Source organism: Pavona decussata, unplaced genomic scaffold, assembly GCF_977016875.1.
Source record: "Pavona decussata unplaced genomic scaffold, jaPavDecu1.1 SCAFFOLD_45, whole genome shotgun sequence".
Classification (NCBI taxonomy): domain Eukaryota; kingdom Metazoa; phylum Cnidaria; class Anthozoa; order Scleractinia; family Agariciidae; genus Pavona; species Pavona decussata.
Window position 1 is genome coordinate 871,287 of NW_028145467.1, and position 10,983 is coordinate 882,269.

Here is a 10,983-nt window from a genome sequence, read left to right on the forward strand (position 1 = left end):
TTTTGCACGTGACCTTTAATTCCTTCAAGAAACATTGCCCCGAGAATTTTACGCTTTTTTGCGCTACGTTTGGAGTAAAAAAACCTACAATCATGGGCAAGTTTTCCATTTTTATCCCAAAAAGGAAGTGAAACGTTTCTCAAAGAAATGCATGCACATGGAAAAGTTCCAGCCAATTTGAGCCACAAAAAAACAAAAACAAAAAAAACAGCCAAAATGCCTTATGCACCGAGAAGTTCAATCTTGGCAGCATTAACACTCAGAATTCAAGATATTAGTAGCAAAACATGGTTTCTGAGAAGCTTGCAAGGTCAATCCCCAATAAACAGTATAGAACACAGAGTAAACCAACTAGACAAAAATATATTGATCACTTCAAATTTTTATTGGAAAGAAAAAATGATACTAATGTGGTTTCAATTTGTGTTTGGTTTGGAAATTTTCACACCAGTTTAATTTTTACTTCCCATATTTTGTCTTGGCTCATTACAACGACATGGGACAAAAGAAATTATATATTAACTGATTTGAATATTTTCAAACCAAACAGATAAATCAAACCACAACATTATTATCTTAATCTAGTTAAAATAATAGGTAAAACTGTGTGTATTTGATAAGAATGTTAACAACACTGATCAGTCTGTAAAGAGGAAGCTACCATATAGAGGAAGTCTTTATTTCTGAAAATGATGACGTAAAACTACCAAAGGCTGCTATTACAATCCAAAAGAAGAATGAGTTGCCACATTCGAAACTTTAGACTCCAATACATAAACAACATTGAACCTTAGGCCAAATCACATGGGCCCAGTATAAACTACATTGTAGGTGCCCGAGCATGGGCCCGACTCCTTTACGCCCCAAAAGCAATCGTGTTCTCATTCGTCAATTTAGTGGCCCCCATTTTGCTTACTGCACCTTTCAATAACATGCGGTCCCTGAAGTTTAAAATTCAACTAACCGTTACGCTTTTCACTGCTGTCAATCACTGCAGCAGACCTCGTAGGAATCAAAAATGCTTGGATTAACAGGGTCAAAAGGTCATGTTCTTGCAATGTGATTGGCGAATTACAATCCACTTTGTCGGTTTCTGTATTATTGCTGTCTACCGGGTGTCGCCGTAATTATGATTGACAGCAGTAAAACACACAAATCGTTAGCGGGGGTTGAACTTCAGAGTCCATGTGTCATTGAAAGGCGCAGTAATGCATCACAGGCTAGTATGAAGAAATAGAATGGGAACTGTCAAAATCCTGTTCAGACCCGTGTCCATACCTAGGAACAGTAAAAGAGTTACTACCCCTTAAGGTAGTTCCTGTGCCCGGGCTTGGTGCCCAGATTTTTGCTTGAGCACCGACAAAAAGTTCTGTACAGACTAGTGCCAGTGCCTGAGAACCGGACACAGGCACCTTGTCTGAACAGGGCCATAAACAATACTGATCCCCTCAAAATCTTGTATTTGCAGAAACTTACATTTGCTTTTGTTCAATACACTGCCACTAGCCACCTTTTCAATTAAATAAGTAGATATAGAAAAACATTTTAAAAGAAATATCAACGCAAGAACACGAAATTTCGTTTGTCATCCTGTTGACAGGATGATGCCAAAACATCATGTTCTTGCGTTGATATTTCTATTAAAATAATTATAATAAGAAGTAAAACCACAAATATTGACTTGCTCACACAGTTTTCCCTGCAATATGATTGAAGCCATTAACTCATACTGTTTTGAGTTCATTCTGATTTCAGAGTGATTACATTCGTTTTGGTTTTACAATGGCCAGCTGAAAAATGCTGTGACGTGAATCATACTCTCCAAAGGAATCTAAGTTTTGCTACCTGTTGTACAATTTCAGTAGTAATTTAACAAATAGACCTTTGTCACTTGGCGGCGATGTTGAGTCTCAGGAGAATAAAATGCTTTGTTTTTGCACAGCAAGCCTCCTCTGAGACTCAAAATGGCCCCGCATGACAAAGGTCTATAAAATGCTAGCTGACTTTACAGGCCTCAAAAATCACAAATATTGTATAAATCATTTGCTAGACGGCAGTAGTGTTCTCACAAATGAGACTATTAATTCTTTACATTAAGCTTTCTACACAAATACAGTGTTATTGTCAAAGCAATTATTGTTGTTGTAGTCACTTTTATTACAAGTTTTCTGACTCCAGTTCCATAAATTATTTAAACAGCAGAACTCCATGAATAATAATTGTTAATTATTCCACGAGCGCACATTGGATATGAGATGATAGATAGCCAACTCGATCTATCATCTTATATCCAACAAGCGCGAGTGGAATAATTGTTTTATTAAAAACAGTAAAGAAATATTGCTAGATCTTGCTGATTTCGCTTTGCAAGAACGACTAAAAGACAATTTAATGGTTGCCACTTCTCGGGCATGGTATAATGGCTCATATACCATGGCCGCTTAGCCAATCAAATCCCTGGAATTGCATTATACAATGATCCAGTTTTTAATAATAAATGATACTTGGGGTAACTATAAAAAATAACTTGTTTACCCAGTGTAACCATGGAAATAGGTCTTTGTTTTATCAACAGAGCTCATTACTAAAGGTAAATTGGCCACTGTAAAGAGATTAGAGTAATGACATTTTGAACATCAGCCCTCTGTCAGTGCAAAACATTGATTTGAATCATTGAATCAGAGTGATTCCCTCTGACTAAGGGCTAATGCTCGAAACATCAGCCCTTGACTCTCTTTTTGGTGACCAATTTTCCTTCAGTTGTCAACTCTGCTGATAAATCAAACATTTGTTTCTGCTCCCTACCGATGCAGCACCACAAGGTTGTTTAGAAATTAGCCCCCCTTAACCATGGAAATAAACTGCTCACCCTAACCAAGAGAAGTCAGAAGAAACATTCCCCACTGACAACAAATCTAAAATCTAAGCTAGTGTATTATAGTGCTGGTATATATGATGCTGGTAACAAATTTTATTGACTGACTGAACTTTTAATGACCAAAATTAACATTAACATTGCTCAAAATGATGGGCTCAACCTGCTGGACATATTTCATTACTCAGTACGCTCTTATGGCAACAAAGCCCTACCTCCAATCTAAAACGCTTGGTAAAAGGTGACTTTGAAGTTTAATTGGCCACTGCTGTAAATCAATAAATTTCTAGTGGTCAAAGATAGCAAAGGGGTAAAACGAAAATGGATATTTACAGAAATTTTAACAGGCAACTTACCAACTTACTAAAAGACAAACAACCATTTGACAAGCAACCAGAAATGCAACCAATAGTAATTCGACAATCAAATACACTGCAGGCATTACTTTTTGCACTTTAGCCTGGTTTCCATATGAGTTCACTGGTAAATGTATTCAGTTTTTATAATGGAAGCACTATTGTTCTTAGTAATCACACGGAAACCAGTCTCAAGACGTAAGGTGCTTTCCATTTGTCAAAACTGGCCAGGTTGGTCAGTTCGTAAATGGAATGTACCAACTTGAAGGATAAGTTTTATCCTAGTCCTTCAAATTTCTTCAAAATAGTGCATACCATTTTTGGAGTGATCATTTTTCAAGAATTTCCAGCACCATCCCTTAAAAATGACTCATTCGATTTAGCCTGGCTGGCCAGTTCAGGCAAATGGAAAGCACTCTTGGTTATCGTTAATTGACTGTGGGCCCTTTATAGCAAAAATTGGTAAAGTGATGGCACAATGTTGACTGTTCAAAATGGCGGTCAAGTGTCAGATGCTTATCTCAGAGATGGTATTGACTGTTACCGAGTAGTGAGGCACCAATGTATAGAGCATGAGGCTAGGATCAATTCCTGGTTATGCCGTCGCTACTTATGAACAACCAAGGAAGTTGGTCTATGTGCCATGTTTGTAAGTAACAACCTTCATGCTAGTTTATGCCAGCATCCAACAGGAAAAGTCTATGTACTGCAGTTGCTCCCAGTGCATTAAATATTACAGATTAACCATAACTGTTGTGACTCAGCCTACCCTATGTTACATGAATTTCATTCTGAAGTCTATTTACATCACCATCATTGTGCCTCCCAATTTTCTTGTCCTCTTGAAGAGCTTCCTGGCTAGAAAAAGATTTAGAAAAGACACAAGTTAACAAGTGACCCTAGGTACAGATACAGGTAATTAAACTGTTTTCAAGCACAAATGGGTGCCAGCTTCTCATAATGTATATTTCTCAGTCCTCAGGCTCTTTGATCAGTGGATAAGGCAATAGTTTCTTGGTTAGTTGGTGAAGCCTGCCGCAAACTTGAGGAAAGAGCTGAGCAAACTGCCTTGTGAGACATTGCGAGGCAATCAGCTGAACTGTTTGCTCAAGCGTGCGGTTGAGTTTTTGCGAGAATTTCGCCTTGCGAGGCAAAATCTCAAATATCAAACACGACAGATACTTTCCTCACAGCCTCACGAGGCAAGAAACTCATGAAAACTGAACCGCACACTTGATGAAACAGCTGAGCTGATCGCCTCGCTGGGCAGTTTGCTCAGCTCTTTCCTCAAGTGTGCGGCAGGCTTGAGTGGTTGGCAGCCAGGAGAGACTCTGGGGAACTGGAATTTTTTACCACAATGCAAGTGAAAGGCAGAGCCATTATGGGGTAGCCACTCAACTATTTTTTTTTTCAATTCCCAAAGAGCCTGAGGACTCTGGGTACATGACTGTGCCCTGTTAACCTTTTAATTCCTGACATCAACACATACATTCTCCCTCATATTCTCTACATATTTATTATGGGACTAGTGGAGAGAATTTGTTTATCAATCAATGCATGTCAAACTGTCTTTGCTGATCATTTCCTTTATTCCCATGATCTGAATGTTCAATCAAGCAGTGATATTGAGAGAAGAATTTAGATGCTGATCACTATTGGTCAAACTCTGCCTACTGGTCTTTGCACATTTATTTTCATTAATGACACTTTATTCCAATTATTTTCGTTTCTCTTTGTTTTTTGTTTTATTTGTGCTATACCTTTCTTATTTTTTTCTATTCTACTTAGTTACTTTTCTTATCAATTTACTTCCTTTTAAGGGGCACAGTATTAGTTTTACTAGAGATGCCCGTCTACTCTCCTCCCTCCCTATTTGAATTGTATTTTTGAGCTGCGTGTTAGTCTGGTTTTTTTTTCCAACTTTTGTATTTTGCGCTTATGTAACAGATAAATAGAAAAATGTCAAATGTTCTCATAACTGAAGGGATTGGTGTGTAACCAACCTATAGCACTTTTTAGTTTGTTTTTTGTTATTTTAATTCAGTTTCCCAGATGTTTTGCATGTGCCCTTCAATTCTTTCAGGAAACGTTGTATGTTTTATCATTTGCTTTCCACTTTGTTTTGTGATTAAAATGGAAATCTTGACGGCAAATGAACTGTGAAAAAGTCAAAGATCTTGGATGAGGTTTTCTAAAGGAATCAAGGGCTCTGTGCAAAAATCTGACAAATTTTCTCAAATATTTTGAATATTATAGCCCTCTATAAGGGAGCTATAACAATAAAGTATGTATGATGTATGCATGTAAATCTGAGCCAAAACAACAAAAAGTGATGTAAAAAGCAGGTCGGTTATGCCTGAAGCCCTGCATATGTACAGGAGAAATGTGGTCATTCCATTTATTCTCTTAACCTTAATATTTGATCACGCATACACTGTAGATAGAGAGAAGCAATATTTTGATCACTACTTGGCAGAATACCACGCAACATTGCCTTCTATTGGATCAAGAAAGCTTGGGGTAAGAAAATATACAAAGCAGATTAATTCAGGGTTTTTGTTAAGTATTTGATTAGGAGGGACCAAATTTAACTCACATGTAGCAAGGACCACACAGTAGATTTGCTCTCACTCTTTTGAATGTAGTGTAAAAATAGCCAGGATGAAGCAAATAATAGGCAAGTAATAGTCCCTGTGTCTCTGCTCTAACAAAAACCCTGGATTATGCAAACACATTCTCGCGCCAGATCAGTGGAGTATTGGATCAACCTGAATTTTAAATTTTTAGTTATTCAATTAAAGGAGACTATCGACTATTCTTCAAAAAACCTCATTCCCTTTGTAAAATGTTCGAGTAAACCTAATAGGCCTTATCATGGTTTTCAATGGCATTTTGACGAGTAGGCAAACGTCTTGAAATAACAGTGTTTGTATGGAAATCCGATGTCAAATAATTTTCATAAAACATCGCTTCTGAAAAATTCACGAATTAGAAACTTTTGGCACTAGGAAAAAGATTTTAAGAAAAAAAAATTGGATTTGAACTTGGATTTGAACTTTACACCATAACCAGTAGCATAAAATAGTACTTGGTTAAAAATGTGAACCAGACGTGCTTAAGTCAATATAAAACAGAAAAAATTTTTTTGTATAATGTAACACAGAATAATCACCATAAATGAACTATTACATCAGGTGTGTAAAATGAAGGTTGCGAACAAAATAATATAACATGATGTACAGCAAGACTTGCCCTGCAATTGTTACTACGAAATGCACTCCTTTCTGCTAATTCAATCCACCAAAACTACAATATTATAGGTGGACCTACATGTAGCTGTGTTTAAGTTACAACTTTTGTATTCATTTGGTGTTGAAATGCAAATTCAACCAAGTAAAAGTGGCAAAATCAAGGTGAGAGGCAAGATCTGAGAAATAGCTTATCAAATGAATACAGTATTTTTGGTAAGTGCGCACAATATCCCCCTAAACCAAGCATAAGGCAAATGACAGTTTTCCAAACACAGACTCTATACCTGTGTTTAACATATTATTTCTAGCTACTCAGGCTATTTAAAAAATTATTTCAGGATTTGTAAGGTTTGAAATTAGCGTTCGCCCACTCGCCAATGCGAGTGTCAAGCATGTTGGGCGAGTGGAAATCGCAGGTTACTTGCCCGGTTTGGCGAGTAGAATTTTCATCTTCAGGAAAATAAAACTGTAACTGAAAGTTTTTGACAAAATGTAATCTAAACGTAAGTACTTTTTCACATTCTGAAAGCTTTAGAAACCTGGCACATACAAGCAAACTTTCTGCTTCGTATATAAAGAAATGGCTTCTGTTCAAGTAATAATTACACAAAGTGCAAAATAGTAGTCATGATATTGCTGGTCATTTTTTATGCTGCTGAGAACAAAATCTGATGGTGATAGAAATGGACTGAATAATGAATTGGCGACTGTTTACTGCAGGGTGAATCTCCTGGTCTAGTGTTTTCCCTCACATGTTTTAGATTCGAAAATGTGAATATATTTTCCCGGAGTATCTAAAACTCCCAAAAAAAGGTTGTGAAAGAAACTCCTCCAAAGGAAAATGCCAGGGATTACAAGAAGACGAGATCGAGAAGAAGAAGAGGACGAGGAGGAAGTTGTCCTCACTGAAAAGAATGATGACGGTGTTGGAGATGACAATGAGGGCAGTGTCAGACTATGAATCAGACGCTAAGATGCCAAAGAAATGATTCTGGAAAACCCAAATCACCTGTAACCTAACAGTAAGCTAAAACAGTGCTTGCAACAAACTAACACAAGCTAAAACAGTGCTTGCAACAAACTAAAACACCAAGAAAAAAAAACTATCAACAACAACAGCAAAGTTGTTTCCTGTACTTTATTTTATTTTATTTTATTTTATTTTATTTTTTTTTTTTGGGGGGGGGAGGGGGGAGTATTTGGCGAGTGAAAACATATCTGGGCAAGTACAATCTGAATGTCACTCGCCCAGAGGGCGAGTGCTGAGAAATTTAAGTTTCCAACCCTGATTTATGAAAGAAGTGGTGGTTTTGAAAGAAACAAGTTTAAAACATAAGAATGAAAAACCTTTAAGCCATAAAGTGAATAACATCTTTTCCAAATACAGACTCTATACCTGTGTATAACATATTATTTCTAGCTACTGATCAGCCTATTTCAAAAAGTATATCAGGATTTACGAAGGAAGTGGTGGTTTTGAGAGAAACAAGTTTAAAAACTTCAAAACTGTACAAATCTTCTCATGTATTAGGTATACTCCTACAATATACTTCAGCTCTTAGGGCACAGATTAATGTGATATTAGTCTTGCATCCTGTGTGTATTTGGAAGAAGAAATTGAGAAATTGTACAGGTGGTCAACCATATCAAAAATAGGAGGGGGTCATAGTTTTATGACTTCAATGAACAAGTCTTAACAAGAAAATTTTGTTGACAAAAAAATCATAGAAATTTACCAAAATACTAATACTCACAAACCTATAGCAGCGTGTCAAATGGAACTCTTAAGACATTAAGGGTTTTAAAGCACCAAAAGCAAGAAACAACATCTGAAGTTTTTTTTTTAGATTTTCTTATTGGATGTCCCTGAATAATATTTCACAACCCTGAGAAAGGAAAAACTACAAAAAATTCATCGGGACTTTTGAGATGTATTAACCCTTTGAGCCCTAACAGTGATCAGCATCAAATCTCTCCATGTAATATCAATGCTTATTCAAACCTTGAGGTCATGAGAATTAAGGATATGATCACCCATGGTGAATTTTCTTGACATTTTAATAACTTCTCCCCAGTACAGTTATAAGAAAAGTATCAGAACAAGATAGGGGAATTTGTTCTTTGATATTAGGGGTTAAAGGGTTAAACCAACATAGGAAATACTATGGAGAATGCAACAGTACTTGTAAGCAGCATTGTACAGTGTACCAGCATCAATGAGGGGGTTAGTTTCTAACAAAACTATACTGCTGCATTGATAGGAAGTGGAAACAAATGTTTGGTTTTATCAAGAGTTGATAAGGTAATTTGGTCACTGTAAAGAGATTCAAGTGCTGACACTTCGAGCGTTAGCCCTTTCTGAGAGAATCTCTTAACAGTAGCCGAATTACCTTACCAACTCCGTCGACAAAACCAAACAGTTGTGCCAACATGGCCAAGCTTGAAAGAACACCAAACATATAAAAATCGAAAAAGCACTGGAAGACGAAAACAAATAAACCTACCGGTACTTGTTTCTGTTGACAACTGTGTCCTTTTCCCTTATAAGAAAGGATTGCTCTGAACTGACTGCTGTGGTCCTGGACCAGATTCAGGGATAAGAGGTGCAGGCAGCAATATATTTCCACCCATGTTAGGTGCGCTGTTTAGCGTTTGAGCTGGTGGCTCCCGAAGCTGGTTCAGTGTTGGTGCTTGCGGTTTTTCTTGGACAAATGGATTTTTCGACTTGGATGCTGGTTGGCTGGATAAAAAAGGATTCTTCACAGGTTCAGGTTTCTGAGTAAGTGAATCTAAGTTGACTAGATTGGAAAGATTGTTTTCCAATAACTCGGGCTTTGTGTTTTGTGGCAGTTGGTTGTTGAACGACCCTGAGGGAGGTTGGCCAGAGAATCCACTAGCAGTACCAGCTTGATCAAATGCATTGAAACTTTGAGTTGGAGAAGGCCCCCATGGGCCTTCAGACTGTGGTGCCATTGCCGAGGGGAACGCACTCCCTCCACCCCAAGGGTTAGTAGAAACAGGTGCCATGGGAGGAGCAGGTGGTGCTTGTGGTGCACCCCATGGATCTGTGCTAGCCATGGCTCCCACACCCGCTGTACCATTAGAAGCTGCAAACAGATTCTGGGTTGTGCTAACAGGCATTTGAGGAGGTGTTGGGCTTGGACCCCAAGGGCTGGAAGTGGTGCTGGCACTGGAAGTGATACCACTCCCCCAGGGATCAGGTTGTGGCATGGGCATGGCAGGAGGAGGAGCTGCCGGTTGGGAAGAGCCCCATGGGTCAAATGTTTCCTGAGGGGGAGGTGGTGGAACTCCTCCGCTGGCTATATCCAACAGGGATGACTCTGAAGCAGGTGCAGTACCATGCTGACTTTGATCAATTGCCATCTGAAGGCGCTGATCATCTCTTTCTTGCGCTTTGTCTTTTTCGTCTGCCTCTTGTTTGCTGAGTGCCAGGGCAAGTTGCAACTGCAATTCCTCTTCATTTGCATTTGATGGACGACAGTTTTCCATGTCACTACCAAGAACTTTCCTTTCTGGCTCCCAGGAACGGCTGGTTGGTGGTGCTGTAGTGGCTGATGCAGTCGAACTATCAAAACGGATATCTGAGGCGCTGCTGGTATCTCGCAAGCCGCCCGGTTTTAATGAATCGCTTCCAATCCCCGAACTAGCTTGTGCAAATCGCTCTTTCGCCTTCAAAGCTCGAGCTCTTTCGCTCTTCAGTCGATCTTCGTCTTTTAATAATGCAACAAGTTGTTTCGCTTTCTCTCGCACGTTCATGCCTTGATCTTTACCGTCTTTGTCGATAAACTGAAAATCCTTCAAAGTTTGAATGGCATACAAGTTCTCGCGACATTGGTGAGCAACCCTTTCAGAACCGGTCTTTATAATATAATCCAACACAACCAGTGATTTGTACACGTGCCTCCAATTTTTTCCATGGTCGTTAAGTCTTTTCCAAATCATTGACATAATTTCCGAAAAGGCAACCACGTTGTAAGTCGCATCAGCGATTTCAGTCATAACAGAACTTGACGGCCCCCAAGGATCGTTTGAGGTTGCTTCGCGAACTTTTACTTCGGCGTTAGAGTAATTGTTTACCACGTTCTTGAGCTGACGCCTTACCGACATCTTGGGGCTTCAAATTTGTTATTCTGCAAACTGTGAAATGGTGGAATTAAACAGCTATGAGGTTGGAGTAAATCCAATTTCGAATATTCCTCCAAAATGGCGAACGCTTCCAACGCCTCGCAAGAACGAACATAACAGATTACCCCCCGCGATGTACCCGTGCGTACTTTGGAGTGTGCGCACTGGGTCCGACATTGATGACGGATGAGGAAATGTGACTTCCGCAGGAAGTTGAAAGTCCGTCAAATATCGGAAGGGAATTTATAACAGCACGTGCAAGGAGATTTTGTAATACAAGCTGACAGGGAAGGCGATTAACTAAAATAAAATGTAAGAAGAATCTTTCATTTTAGAAATGATATTATTTTTTACC

General features: G+C 38.7%; 1 protein-coding gene across 2 annotated transcripts; it reads right to left on the reverse strand.

The window, feature by feature from the left end:
- Positions 1-362: 362 nt before the first annotated feature.
- Positions 363-10,755, reverse strand: LOC146482550 (epsin-2-like). Of its 2 annotated transcripts, none has more exons than XM_085107018.1 (2): positions 8,987-10,755; positions 363-4,085 (listed from the first exon to the last, which is right to left on the reverse strand). In XM_085107018.1, the coding sequence occupies exon 1, from the start codon at positions 10,608-10,610 to the stop codon at positions 9,024-9,026; it is 1,587 nt and encodes a 528-aa protein (XP_084963144.1). In that variant the 5' UTR covers positions 10,611-10,755; the 3' UTR covers positions 363-4,085; positions 8,987-9,023. The 2 variants fall into 2 exon arrangements, with proteins under 2 accessions (XP_084963144.1, XP_084963143.1); XM_085107017.1 differs by having other exon boundaries at positions 363-4,089.
- Between the last annotated feature and the right edge of the window lie 228 nt (positions 10,756-10,983).

Coding starts and splice junctions, on each gene's coding strand:
- LOC146482550 (XM_085107018.1), bottom strand. CDS start 10,610: ATGTCGGTAAGGCGTCAGCTCAAGAACGTGGTAAACAATTACTCTAAC.